General features: G+C 38.8%; 1 protein-coding gene across 4 annotated transcripts in view; it reads right to left on the reverse strand.

Annotated features, from left to right (window-relative positions):
- Positions 1-4,379: 4,379 nt before the first annotated feature.
- RNASEH2B (ribonuclease H2 subunit B) overlaps positions 4,380-14,665 on the reverse strand; it is a 42,736-nt gene continuing 32,450 nt past the window's right edge. For 2 of the 4 annotated variants that reach the window (XM_082278658.1, XM_082278657.1), the window contains exons 10-11: positions 9,858-9,938; positions 7,135-7,914 (exon numbers count right to left, since the gene is read on the reverse strand). In XM_082278658.1, coding sequence (XP_082134784.1) covers positions 7,807-7,914; positions 9,858-9,938 — 189 coding nt within the window. In that variant the 3' untranslated portion in view covers positions 7,135-7,806. Of the gene's footprint in view, positions 4,551-7,134; positions 7,915-9,857; positions 9,939-13,596; positions 14,081-14,665 lie in introns of those variants that run through there. The other 2 variants (XM_082278659.1, XM_082278660.1) reach the window with 2 other exon arrangements.

Genomic DNA, 14,665 nt, shown 5'->3' on the forward strand with positions numbered 1-14,665 from the left:
CAGCTCAGCCCCTCGGAATGGTCCCGGGCAGCCAAAGCCCTGACACCCACAAAATGCAGACCCACGGCTCTGGAATGGGCCCCCAGGGCTTTCCTTTACCAAACAGGACAAAGCCCCTGCAAACCCTTGTCAAATATACAACTGCATGATGAGATCCAGGGCTACTTTGCTCCTGGATGTCCCCTGCGAGGAGATGGGATTGGTTCCCTTGGTGCTGAGCCCTGTGCTTGTGGGGTTGTTCTTGGGGCCTTTGCTACAAGGCTCCAAGTTTGATACAAGTCTCAGGGAGGACACAGACAAAGGCAAAGAGACATCTCTGCCGCCTCTTTTGGGAATGTGTCTCTGCAGCACCACTAACTTGATGCAAGTGGTACTCACTAATTAGGAGCCCTAAAGGCACTGGTGGCACCCAGATATTTTGAAATAGGACAAAGGGCGTGGTCCAGTGGTTGCACCACCAAGAGACAATGTGATGGGACAGGATGCTGGGGGGAGGGAATTGAAGCCAGGAGAAGGGTGAAACACATGTAAGGAGTTGCGGACACCACGCAAGCCGCCCGGCGTCATCTGCCGCTGCCTGGAGATGATGTAAGCTCTGCACAGGGCACGGCACTTGGGGATCTACCTCATATGGAAGAAACAGCAGGATTGAGCTCAGTGCTGCTGCATCTGCATCTGGAGCAAAGGTGCAGCAGCAAATCCCACTGCGGATAACAGCTGCCCGATCTCTGTATCCAGCGTGCCCACTCAGTTGGCACCAGATGCCTGCCAATGCCTGGCCAGGCCGTAGCGTGACTGATGCAGTAGAGAAATTCAGCAGAAATTACACATAGTCTTTTTCATTTGCACCAGCATTGCTGCCCCTTCTTTGTGTCCAGCTCCATTGTGGTCTTCTTCCACATTCACTTCATCAGTTCCTTTTCCACTATTTTCCTCCTCACTGCCTACTTTTCCTTCATTTTTAACATCAACTTTTTTATGTGAGCCAGCATTGCTGCCTTCTTCTTCATTCCCATCCTCACTGTTGTGTCTCTAACCGTTCTGCTGCACTTCTCCAGTGTAGGATTGACTACAAGATAATAAAGTATGTCAGGCTGGGTTTTTTTTTTCACTTTCACCCCTGCTGAGTCAAGTCAAGTTTTGGATGAACCTGTAGCAATGCCAGCTTGCACCAGGAATTCAAGAGGAAGTGGTAATGATTCTATTCACAACCAGGGCTGCAGAGAGGTTTGATTTTGGTTGTCTTCATGAAAGTGGATTCCTGTTCTCATACAGTTTGCTCGGTTAGCCTGAAGTCAAGGGGATATGGGGTTATAACAAATTAGCACCTTCTGAAAAAGAATCAGGCTCTCAGATTGAAGAGAGACAGGGTGAACAAAACAATGACCATAACCCTAAATCAGAACCCAAATTTTAAAGCAGAACTTTTCACCTTTCTATTACTTTCCCTTTTTAAAAACTGATGAGCCTCACTGGGGCAGTGTTTTACCTGACACAGTATTGCTTGCTTTGCAACTATCTCAGGGTATGCAATGCATTTTAAAAGGGAGCTTTGGAAAAATGGGCGCAATTTGCAGTGCCTAAAAAGACAGACCCTAAAAGACAACAGTTGTGCAGAGAGGGGGTACTAGAGAGCTCAGCTGGAGACACCTGGGCTATAGAAGAACTTTAAGAAAGTAAAGCAATGTGCTCTTTTCCTTAGTCTTTGCAATGCCACGCGAGATGACTTCATTGAACTAAGAAGTGTAAATGCTACTTCATATTTAAATAGACACTGCCCTATTGCTTTGTTGTTTGCACTGGTACTTCTCTTTCTTTGGGTAAGCGCTGGTGAGTGATGGGTATATGAAATGGTACAAACCTTACTTCTTTTCTTGTTTGGTTTTCATTAATACCAGTAAACCAACTTGACAGCCAAATAAAATACCCACCACCTTTGCTCTGCCCCTTGTTGTCTTGATTTTATAAATGAAATGGCTGTAACTCTCCTAACAGCCTTGAAGCCTCGTGTCAGCACTTAGAGTATCAGGGTGATACCAGGATAATGTTTTGGCAGAGGAACACCTTTCCCGCTGTGTTTGATTAACTGTCTGCCATAAAAAACATGGAAAATAATTGTTTATCAGTTCTCTGTAAGTCTGTTACAGAGCACCTATGTATCATATATGTGATGGCGGAGTGTGAAATATGTAAAAAGTTACACAAGTATCACATCATTTTCTTCACCCTCACTCTCCTCATCCCACCATTGCTCAGGGATTCATCACCACATTCACGAAAATGAAAATATCCAGAGTACGTAGGCCAACAACTGAATGTACACAGAGATGGGTTCTCTTTAGAACATCTGTACAGTAAGGTCCTCAGGGATTAGCCTAATTGCATCACTGAATCTGTCTCATTGAACTTTTAGATTCATATTTATATCATGATTCATTATTTCCTTCAGCTCAGTCCAAGAATTATTGACTACCCTGTGGAGGGTAACAGCATCAGTAGCTGGACTGCACCACATTTTTCTTTGCATTTCTCTGTGATGCTAGTGAATAAATAATCAACAAATTACTCCAAAGGAATTTATTTCTTTCTTGTACACAAATTAAAAATAAAATCTTACAAAAATGTGGAACCACATACTGAAATATATCATCTTAATTCATACATCAAGCATTTTTTAATATAAGCTAGAAAAATAGAAATTTCATTTTGGACCCATATAATATTCTTGCAGTATTCCTAACAATTATGTTAAAATAAATACTTTTTTCCTTAAAAAGGGAAAGTACACATTGCTAACCAGACTAACAAAAATAATTCAGTGCAAATTCCTAAAATAGGCATTCAGATTACATTTTCTTTCACATATGATTTCTAAATAGTTAACAGTTCAGGTTTTTCATATTTGGAAACAGTTGAACAGAATCAGTTGAAAAGAAAGTTGAATAGGCTATTGCCTCTTGCCTTAGAATTTAGTTTTCAGAAAGGTCATGATAAAGTCTTCTTCGAGCTTTTCTTTACTCAAAGTTAGGCAAAATTGCCAGAGTTGATGTAAAATATTTGTTTACTTTTTACCTAGGATGCTTCAAATACATTCAAGCTTTACCGAACATTTTGGTCATTTGCTGTAGGCGTCTGTGAACAGGGGTGACAGTTGGAATTCACAGAAGTAAACATTCATTCTGTTCAAAATCCTGTCAATTATTAATTTTAAAAAGTTTTCTAGCAAAGAGTTAGATATTAATAGTAGTTTGATATACAGGTATTTAAGTTAAGAACATCAGACTGCATCTGACAGAAATCACTTCAGGATCTCATTAACATCCACTTACTGCATGTTTTATGTAGACTCAGGCTGACATTTTGGTTGAAGTTCACTCCACAGAAAGTGTCACTTACATTAATAAAAAAAGGATAATTAAATCTTTTTTTTTTTAACCTGAAGGATTACATAGGTTTTGGTTTAGTTCTTAACACAAAATGTACATGTTATTTTATACATGTTTGTAAGGTTTCAATTCCCTAGAATAAAAGAAGTAAAATAAAAAATACAGCTTCTCCATCTGCCCTTCTGAACACACAACCTACCCAATGCTTTAGTACTTAAGAGTCAGACTGTCCACACAACCCAGGCTAGGTGACACCTTCTGTATAACAGGTCAGCATTGGACAAAATCATGTAAATGAAACTCAGTGAAATTATTTAAAAAAATGCAAATGTCCTAAAAAGAGTTAACATAGGAGTTTTTTCATTTTGGCTGATTTTATGTCTTAACATTGGACTCCTAGTCCAAAAAGGCCACTTTTCTGAATTTGGATAGATTTTGAAAAAGAAAGAAGAAAATTACATACAACATATTTTCTATACAAACATATTTTGCTATACAGATTCTAAAACATGTAATTATGGTCACTAAAAGCGTATATTCTATTAAAAAAAATGAGTACCAAAAAAAAATTCCTAGAAAATCAAGTATATAAGACTTGCTCAAGGACGTAGTTGGTCTGACCTTGCAAAATACTTAGGCAGGTGCTTAATTTTAAGCATGTGAGTCATAGTGCCAAGAGAGATTTTATGGTGAACACTAATGCACAAATATTAGACTGGCTCTTCCACTTCAAGATAAGCATGGACGTAAGTGCTTTGCTGGATATGGATCAGGATGCTCAGCACCTAACAGGACTTCAGGCGCCGGTCCAGCAAAGCACTTACCCACACGAACAACACGGCTGACTTTAGGATCCCTGCTCATGTGCTTAACATTAGGCATGCTCGTAAGTGCTTTCCTGGAAGGGCCCGATAGACCAATCGAGTGTAAGCTATAAAATTTGAAGCAGTGTATGTTTAACACACCGCGTATTTAACAATGCTAATCTGCTGAGATTTGCTTTTTCTTGGAACAAGGCATGTCCAATGTCAAACATTTATTTTTCAGAAAGTGCGTAAAAAAAAGCCTTCAAAAGCAGCTTTGTGATTATGGCAAGTTAAAATAATATTAGTGAGTCTCCTTATGCTCCTTTCATTTCTTCTTTGCATGTCTTTTCTCAGGCATCTACAAAGGAAAGAGAAAACCCTAGTCAAAAACATTTCTTTATTCAAATAACCATCCATGCATTTAATTTTGCTCCAATAAACATCACGTCAGATGCAACTGAACACCTGAAAACAAGCACACTGAATCCTTCCAGATTTCAGATCTGAATGCAAGTTCTGCCAGCTATGCCACCTTTTCCACTGAAAAAATTCAAATCACCAACTGTCACTTCTACAAATAGAACTAGGTTTTTAGAACTAGGTTTTATTACTTAAGACTGAAAATTATGCTCCAGTTTGACCCTTACATGTCCCCAAGTCAGTGCTTGTATTTTCATGTTTTCCATGAACACTGATGTCAATCCATTTGCTATGCAAATCTAAAAAAGTGAAAATGTAAGAGTTGTTTAATCCCAAATAAACAACTATGAAAGCGTCACATCTCATCAGATATTTACATGAACATGTAGAGAAGTCATGCGAACCCAGAAAAAGAAATAAAGTAAGACCACATTTCTATAATACTGCTGGCATATTGCTCCATATTATGCTAACCAAGGAAGAAACAGCAAAGCAGCACTTCGTAACGACCTACTGCTACTGCTGGCCAGGCAGAGTAACTATATTTAAATCCTTATTGTGGTAGGAAATATTGTTTTATGCACTTGGCACCATATGCTCTTCATAACTTCTCACAGCTACATGTCGAAGAAGTTTCAAAGTTACTAAATGTATTTCATGCTTTCCTAAAGGGAGAAGAGTTTTTGTTTTCACGTGAAAGCTCTAATGGTTTTTGGAAATGGCTTATTTTTTTTTGTCACGCACAAATTCCTGCTCAACCAAAAACACAGTTGCTAATAAAATTACTGTTGTGGTAAGTTACGACATAGCTGACAGCTGAAGTAGAGATGTGGCACTAAAGCACAATGCATCCTTGCACAGAGGAAGAACTCTAGACTTAGTCGTTGAGCACAGCAGCAGATGTGAAAGTCATGTATAGAGCAAGAAAAAATAAAACCTGGTACCCCAGCTCAGAAGTCAGCACAAAGGACTCTCATCTCTACCAGATTTGTTCTGTCTGTCCCAAATTCTGAACAGAGTAACTGGGACTTTTTTGTAGGTTCTTGAACAGTTCAGTCAATGGAAAGGTGCATTTGCAAAATGTATTTCACTAAACTTTTGAACTGTTCAAACCCAAACCCCTAAAACTAGCATATTTAAATATCCAGAAGAGCTTCTACCATGTATCTGTTCTGCTTCATAGTTCCTATTTCTAACATAATTCTCTCCCATTCTTGGTTTTCCAACAAACACCCATCCCATGCTTGTCTGTTTTCTCAGCATCTTCTAGTGCTCAGAGCTGGCTTTTCAATAACAGATACAGAACTCCTTTTTTCTATCAAAACACTCCCTAACTTGTTGCTTACTGCACAGAGCTTCTCCATTAACATGACAGAATGTGCCTGTTCTTTTTCCTTTTTTTTCCCGTAGCATTAACCTGCATTTTTGACAGGTGTTTTTCAAAAGTTGCCATTACTTCTACATCCCTTCTATTCACACGAGTTTGGGAGGTTGAATGTTTTCCAAAATTTAACCCTTCCAGTTCATAACCAGAATTGCTCATTCTGGGCTCACCAAACACTACTTATTATCAGAGATAATAATTCTATCAATTTCCAAGTATTTACTCTATCTGGAATACCAACCATGCTGACTCTCTGGATTTACAAACTACATCTGACACTTTGTAAAAACTACCAGTTTGAAAGGCATACAAAGCCCAACAACAACTACAAAAATGCACAGAACACATGGCAAGGCTTCTCTTTCATTTCTGGTTGGAAGAGTGTGCCACAGAGCTTTTTAACCTAACAGACATCATTGTAATCCAAGGGTTGTAAATGGCAGCAAGTAAGTCTGAAGTGCAAAAATGACATAGTAACAACTCAAACAGGGGGATTTCCTAATTTCTCTGAAACTCACATTATCAAGGGATACAAGCAGATTCTCTACTGAGCTGAAGTAGCAAAGAATGACGTGTTTTAAGTCTTCCAAAAACACACATTGTAGTTGATCCATAGTAATGACTCAGTACAACTGGTGGATGACACTGAGTATTGTGCAGAACTGGCTATATATGTACAAATGATCCCAGTGACTCCATCTCTTTTTCAGTTCTGTGATTCAGGGAAGCTGCAACATCAGCAATCCCTCTAAATATACAGGAATACTCTAATGATGAAAGAACACAGGAAAGAGTGGGTAGTGCATTTTAAGTAACAGTCCTACCTTGTGCAAAACTTTATAAAACTAAACCTTATCTGATAAGACACTCATACTTAAGCTTTTGAAGCCAACTCCAAACAGACTTCTTAAAAAAAAACCCCGCCCATTCTTGCCTTTAAATCAAATTTTCCCGATTATTTTCATAAGGACCTCTTGACCTTGGAACTAAACATAAAAATGCCCCTATATTACTGTGTGCTAAGAGATTTATCACAAAAGCCAAGGAGATGCCATAACTCTTTAAGGATTAAAATTTATTAATAGGAAAATACCAAAACCACTTAAAAATGTGCTGAAACCCAACCTAACTCTTGAAGCATACAGTAAACACAGCAAGCACAAGTTTGTTACACAAAGCACTTTATTGCATTACATGTACATTGACATTCACTGCCACTGGTTTCCAGTATATTGAAAACAACACAAATCCCAATACAGACTGTATCTTTGCCTTGATAAAATGCCGCCAATGACAACGCTTACATCAGCACTTAATACTTGGGTCAAAATAAAAATGCAATGGTGCCATCCTACTCTGGTGTAATACTGGGTAAAAAACTTCAGAAAGTCTAAAAAATAATGTTCCTTATCAATTAAAAAAAAAAAAAAAATCACCAAAGGCGGGCACATTTTCAGCCCAGAATAAAGTGTAATGGAGAAAACTCTGGTCAGCTTGACTAGGCTTGCTCTAGAAGGAGCAGCAGCACAGTATGGTACCCCGCTAAGCCTTACTTCTCAGCTCACCACACCATATTATTGCAGCTGGGCCATCTTCCCAGTCCAGGATGGAATATCTGATATCACGGTGCTGCCTTGTCCCACTAAGGCTCAACAGCTACAGAGCCCTGCCAGCTCACAGACTTCTCCATCACACTCCACCATGTACCCAGACGTGCCCTGCATACACTATACTAACAAAAAACTCCAGGAGGCATCTTTAGCTTAACATAAAAATAACCACTGTATAAAATTCTTCCAAGAACAAGTTTTTATTTTGATGTTTTAGGTTTGGAGCTGAAGAAAGCAGAAATGGATTTCATTCCACTCTTATCAACTTTGGCCAGAGCCTTCTGTGCTGCAGACATCTTGGTGTTTGCCTGTGAGTGAAATGATAAACAGAAACAGTTAAACAGCATCTCCATAGGGGGGAAACAGATGTTACAACCTCCTAAATACAGAAGTCAAGCACTAAGTTGAATTGAGTTTTTAGTATACAGCCATAAAGATAATGCTATGCAGGCTTTGAATTGTAGGACAAAGTAGTTAAAAAACGAATTTGAGATTATTCAAACTGAAGAATACTTGTTGTGAATTACTTCACCTTAGACAAAGACAGAAAACCAACTACAAGGACGTGAACGTGAAACATCTTTCCTTTCTGCACAATGAGGTATCCCAAATCAGACGTTTACTTTGGGATAATCCCTGAGTGTACATTAAGAGGAATAATGCATACAACAGAGCAGATGCATTCTGTACCCTCCGACTCAATCTCATGATTATGCTGTCAGCAGGCTGAATTACAGACTTGCATTACAGATGATGAATAATTCACACTGATTTACTATCAAAGACTCTATGCACAGTGAAATCAAGGGAAAAGAGATGGAAGAACAAGGAATGAAGAAGGTAACTAACATTTGCAAAGCACTTTTGAGGCCACTGGGACAACTTCCCAGACTCCTACACCTAAAACACATATGAACCACATTTTATAGAGCCGACCTCTTTTCTTTCTTGTATTTTAAAGCGTTACATTTTAAATCTCTAGCTGGTTTCCCTATTAAGAAAACTTTGCATTGACCTTTCTTTATGATAATCCTCAGTCTGAAGGACTTCACAATAACAGTACTTGGGATCAGCTAGATGGTTATGGATAGGATGGAGATAGACAACAACAGTATGATTCTGTGTTACTCTACAAACAAAACCACTGCCAAAAGATTTTAAAAAGAGCAGTATACTGTACAGAGTCCAAGGGCTATCTTTTCTTTCCCATATTCTCTCATCAATGTGCTTCATTATTTCAGAAGTAAATCATATTTAATGTTAAAATGAATTATCTCTCTTCAGTTTATTTCTATCCTTATGCTAAGTTCAAAAGCTATAGTATATAATGTGGAGGGGGGAAACATGCATATTTTAAACTATTTATCACCTTCACTTAGGGGGCAATCCTCTTACTTCAAAACTAGAATGTGCACTGAGTACAAAAAAATCTGGGGTTTTGGGGGGAGGAAGGAATGCATCTGTCACCAGCTGCTTCTCTTTGCAAAGGGATAACGAGTAGTCAGCATTAGACTGAAGGTCACAAGACCAGCACAGCGGGCCTTTTCGGTTCCCCACGGATTGGAGGAAGATTCATTTTCTTTCAATGTTCAGAGAAATAAGCCAGTACAAGCCTCACAGCTTTGGCACACACAGAGACGATCTATTTCTTTTCACATCTCTGTTGCTCTCCTAGGAATAGTACAGTGGCAGGCACTGCTGGACTCAGATTTGGACTGGCCTCCAAACATGCGTTGGAGCTGGCAATCAGTAAGTTCTGTGTTGATTTAACTTCATTAAGTTGACATAAGTAAGTGCACAAGCAATATTTCTAGGTAAAAATAAAGCATGTCCTAGCATCCCTTGGAATTTAAGTAAATGCTGCCATCCTCGTTTCTTTTTCGAGTAACTGAAATTTAACAGTTGCTATCACTAAGCCATAGGATTTCTCATTTAAAGATCTCCAAGAGCTTTACAAACATTAGCTGAGCACCTTAACACGTGTGTCTGAGTCTGAGAGGCTCACTGGAATGTTCACTGGTCAAATATAGCCCAGCAGAAATAGCACAAAACAGTTAAGAATAGGAAATTAAAATTGTCAAAGTCATATTAAATCTGAATGAAAAGTTCAAAGAGACATAACTACAGACGTCAGACAATTTTGTATTTAGTTTTGTGATGTGTTTTGAAGGGGAAAGTTAAGCACTCTGTGCTAATAGTTGCTATTAATCTACGCTTTCGCAAAACGTGTATGAATGTAAGACTTGCTTACCTTTTTGGTTTTCAGATTGTCACTGTTAAATTTAGTATAGTCTTCTTCTGGTTCCACAGGGACATCTGACCATTTCCTTTTCTGAAATGTTAGAGTGAGGAAGTTGCTCTGTCAACCACTTTTATGATGTACACACATGGAAGTTCAAAGCTTTGGCTTTAAAACGTAACCATAGCACCAGAACAGGACTGGCAGTCAACTGAAGAATCAGCAGCAAGAGTGGAAGATTTCTGTCTGCAATCGTCTTCTTTACATGTGAATATTTACCATCTTTACAGCATTCAGAAGAGACCATTCAGTGTCACGGGAAGCATTTTCTTCCTAGCCTTCTGAAGAATGACTGTTAGAAATCAGCCATAACTGGGACTTTGGTATCAGTCTATTTAGAGAACTTTCTGGAGCAGCTGTTGGAAGTTAGTGCCTAACAGTCAAGGAGCTGTGGTGCTCATGATCTCATGGACCTGCGCAGCAACTCCAGTGTTGTAGCTATCTGCCAACACAAGTGGATCATCATCTACTCTGTTGTCTGTTTGTTCACAGCCTTTAGAATTAATTAGCTTCTACAAGCTGGCAACAGTGAAACACTGCCATAGCTCCACTGACTTGATTCATCACTTGAATCCAACAGTATATTAAGAAGTTTGATTCTGCATGTGCTGTGTGCCTTCTAACTTCAGAAATAATACAAGTGAACAGTTCTCGGCACTTCATATGATCAGGCCGTAAAAATGAATATTTCTTTCCATAAACTGTGAGCATGTGTTTAGTTTAAAGGTGAAAACTTTCTGGTATGTTTCCAAAAGTGAAAAAAAAAGTATGTAGTATTTTACAACACTGTATTTTTATTATTATTATATATCTGATATTACTACCCTGTCCTTAATATCCTGTGAAATCTAGACCGTGGCCTTCCCAGCTTTTGTGCCAAGGAGAGTGATTTTGCAAGCAACTTGGATGGTACCATACATTTTAAGATCCTGTTTTATTCATTTTGTTTATGGTGCTTGTGATATCTCTCTCTCTCCTGCTCCCTCTCTCTCTTTGGCACACAAGCCAGGTCTGCAGCTTAGATTTCTCAGCTCTTGGAACCAGATCCAACTGCAGCCTTTTCTTTTGATTTCAATGGAATCTGGATCAGCCTCTTTAGGAGGCTGTTTACTGTGCTGTGATTACATTTTCAAATGACAATCTAATGAAAAATTACTTTTTTTCTCTTTTTGGAGTCTGATAAACAAGTTTTTAAAACTTACAACAAAAATGTTTGCATTTCAGCAAAACATTTGCTGTTTAGTTGTAGCAAAGCCTACATACTCTTTGTAAATGTCTCTCATCATCTGCCAATGGCCGGACTCCCTGTGCTGACAAACCGGACAGTGCGATGATTACAACACAAGATCAACGGCTTACAATTAATACAAAGAACATGCAATTTTGATTTAATCATCAAATCACAAAGTCCAGGCCATACCCAGTTTGCTCTTGTTCAAGAAAAGAATGTGTAGTTGTTTTTCTGCTAATCACTGAAGTTTCTACATCTCTCCTCCCTTCAGAGTTTAACATAATTTCCAAACATGCAATTACTTTTCCGAAATAGGAAATACATGTCAGAACCTTCTTATTTGCAATAACCATATATTATGTCTGTTAATACACCTTGCCCTCATGAAGAGAAATGTCAACATAAGTGATTAAAAATGGCCTGAAGGAGACTAGAAGTTTCCGTGTATAAGCCTACCTTGCTCCTCTGAGATTGTGAAATAAAGGAATGTTTTAATCTCTGAAGTTGCAAAGACTTAAGTACAGAAACATCATACACACCCTGGTCAGTGCTCTAGAAATTAATCAGATCCTCAGCAAGATCTCACTGCCCAACAACTGAACAGTTCTAGGCCTCATTTCCTCTGTAACCAAACTGCTGAAATAAAACTGTTTTTAAAAATAGATTCTCAGAACTATCCCAACTGTATAAAAGCTATTCGTACACAATATGGAATGTACATCACATGCAGTTTAATACAGTTGTTTTAACATGGTTATATAGCTAATGACTATCAGTTGGCTCCTGATGTGTGCTTAATATTTCTTACAATGCATAAAGATAATTCTTAACTGAATCAAAGGGCCAAGTAACTCTGCAGCCAGAACAACTGTCCAGCCACATGGAAATAACATATCTGTGGATATCCATTGGAGAACAAATGCTATTAATAACAGTAGGGTTCAATTATTCCTCTATGTGCTAGCTGACATGCTGCTAAACAGAACAGTCAGTGAATCAGCCAGAAAGGAGGTTATTTTAGACTTTGTTTCGGTAAGTAGCAGGGACATTGCAGGAAAGGCCAGTGTGGTACGTAATCTCCTTTCAGCAGACATATGGTGCCTCAGTTTAAATTAAATGGAAAGGATAATCGAAAGAGGGGTTATTGGTTCTAGGGGGGGCAAACTTTGCAAACCACATGCCTTCCTTGTCTAAGGCAAAGCAAAGGGACTTGATGTGTGAGGAAGACACTTGGAAGGTAAAAGACAGAAGAAGTGATTTTGGATCCTTTACTTCAAACAGGGTGAAAAATCTTGGAGGAAAAGCTTCTCAGACTAAGCACTATAAATGCAGCTCCTGGCTCACACAGATGCACGCATATTCCACCACCCACCCCCATCCCCCAAAAAATCCAACTGACACTATGTGTAAGCAGAATTCTGCAATGGATGGGGGAAAAAAAAAGACTGGGGGAAAAATAGATATTAAAAAAAAAGATCAGTTTAGGAGTCAGGTAATACTGGGATTAAGTAAGAGCTGCCAAAAAGTCGAGCTGAGTTAAGACCTTGGAAAGGAAATTAAAACAAACAGTACAAGGTTGTTTAGCCACAGAGGCAAAAAGGGAATTTAAAAAAGAGAAAGTGAAGCTGCTATACTGTAAGGATTGGATAGATATTAAAGTTAACCAATGTGTGGACCCAAAATGGATGAACTCCTTTGCCTCCGTAAATCATTTTCAATAAAAATGAAGAAGTTAAGCACAGGGGCAGAAGAGAGGACAAAAATCACTCTATTCAAGATAGAAGTAAAACTCAATATGCTGACCCAGCTGGAAGACCTCATCAGAAATCACAAGATGAGAGGCAGAACCTGGCATATGTTCTATCAGGCAGGGACCATATTAGTGCAGAATAGCCAAGGACCCATCTCTAATGTAAGAAGGAAGAAAAAGTCATAGTAGGACTCAGGAGAACAGGGTGGGAAAAAAAGTGAAAGAAGGAAGAATAATTAAAGAGTAAATGAAACACAGAATCATAGCGTGATTCAGGTTCAAAGGGACCTTAAAGATCATGTAGTTCCAACCCTCCTGCCATGGGCAGGAATACCTTCTACTAGACCAGGTGGCTCAGAGCCCCATCCATTCACCCGGCCTTGAATGCTCCCAGCAATGGGGAGTTCACAACATCTCTGGTCAACCCGTTCAGTGCCTCACCACCCTCACATCTAATTTAAACCTACCCTCTCTTTCAGCTTAAGGCCATTGTCCCTTGTCCTGTCACTACGTGCCCTCGTAAAAAGTTTCTCGCCAGCTCTCCTGTAGCCCCCTTTAGATACCAGTCTTCCTGGAGCCTTCTCCAGGCTGAACAATCCCAACTCTCTCAGCCTGTCTCAGCCTGAAAACTAAACACAGGTAATGCCCTCTAACTTCTCTTTATTTTCTCAAATATAACACATTTTCTGGTGACAGAATGTGAAGGACTGCCAGAGGACTTGACATGGTGCCACTTAAGCAGCTGAAATTACAGAAAACAAATACTGCATAAGTATTTTAAGGTAGGTGAGAAACTGGGAAAAAGGGAAACAAAGGCAAATAATGCAGAAAGGGATTGGATCAGATGGAGTTTACTAGTTAATTGCTAATTGAAGATAATAATAGAATGCTAACATTTGCTGAATGTACACCACTGAGTAGCATTATGAATACCTAAAGAGCTTTTAACACTGTGAAAAAAAGCCAGGGAACCTTCAAGACTGGAAATATTAAAACCAGATTAAATGTAAAGAAAAAGTAAAAGGTCATGTACACAGCAACTGACTGCATGAATTTCTTGTAAATCTGAGAGCTGATCAACTAAAAACTGCAGTGGGAAAAAAAAAAAACCCAACTGTGTGTCTTAACTATTCACAGCATGACAGAGAGCTATCTGGTACATCACACATCAAGAGAGGCAATTGGGATTCTAGTCTGTAATGGGACAAAGTATTTCCAGTTAAGAAGGGAAGAATGCCATCATATTGTATGAGTAAAGGTTTTATCAGAAATAATTACACACTTTTCTGGTCACCTGCTTTGAAACAATTGAATTCAACTTGGAATAGGTGTAAAGAAATGTTTCTAGAATGAGGGAATGGAGAACCCATCTTACACAACCAAGTTGGCTTCTCAAAATGAAAACGCAAAGCATATATGTTTTCCCTTTACACATTGAAAGAACTAATGTTAGGGAGAAAAGAGAAAAGAGCCATTTCAATTTGAAAAAACAATGATAAAGTTAGCACAAAAGGGCAGGGGAATAAATTGGCCATGAATAAATTCAAGGTAGAATTTACAGAAAGGTTTCTGAGCATCAGAGGAATGAGGTTATAAAACACTCTTCCAGGAGAAGTAATGGAAATAAAAAAATCCTAATGAGACTTACAGTGAAGAATGGTCAGTGTATGAGAGATTATCCAACATGGTTGTCTGGGAATCCATGACCCAGGAGGTCCCTTTCAGGGTCCTCATAAATTATATATGAAAGAAAACCTATGAGGTCATATTGTCCCATCA

The sequence above is a fragment of the Coloeus monedula genome (assembly GCF_965178545.1).
Source record: "Coloeus monedula genome assembly, chromosome: 3".
Classification (NCBI taxonomy): Eukaryota; Metazoa; Chordata; class Aves; order Passeriformes; family Corvidae; genus Coloeus; species Coloeus monedula.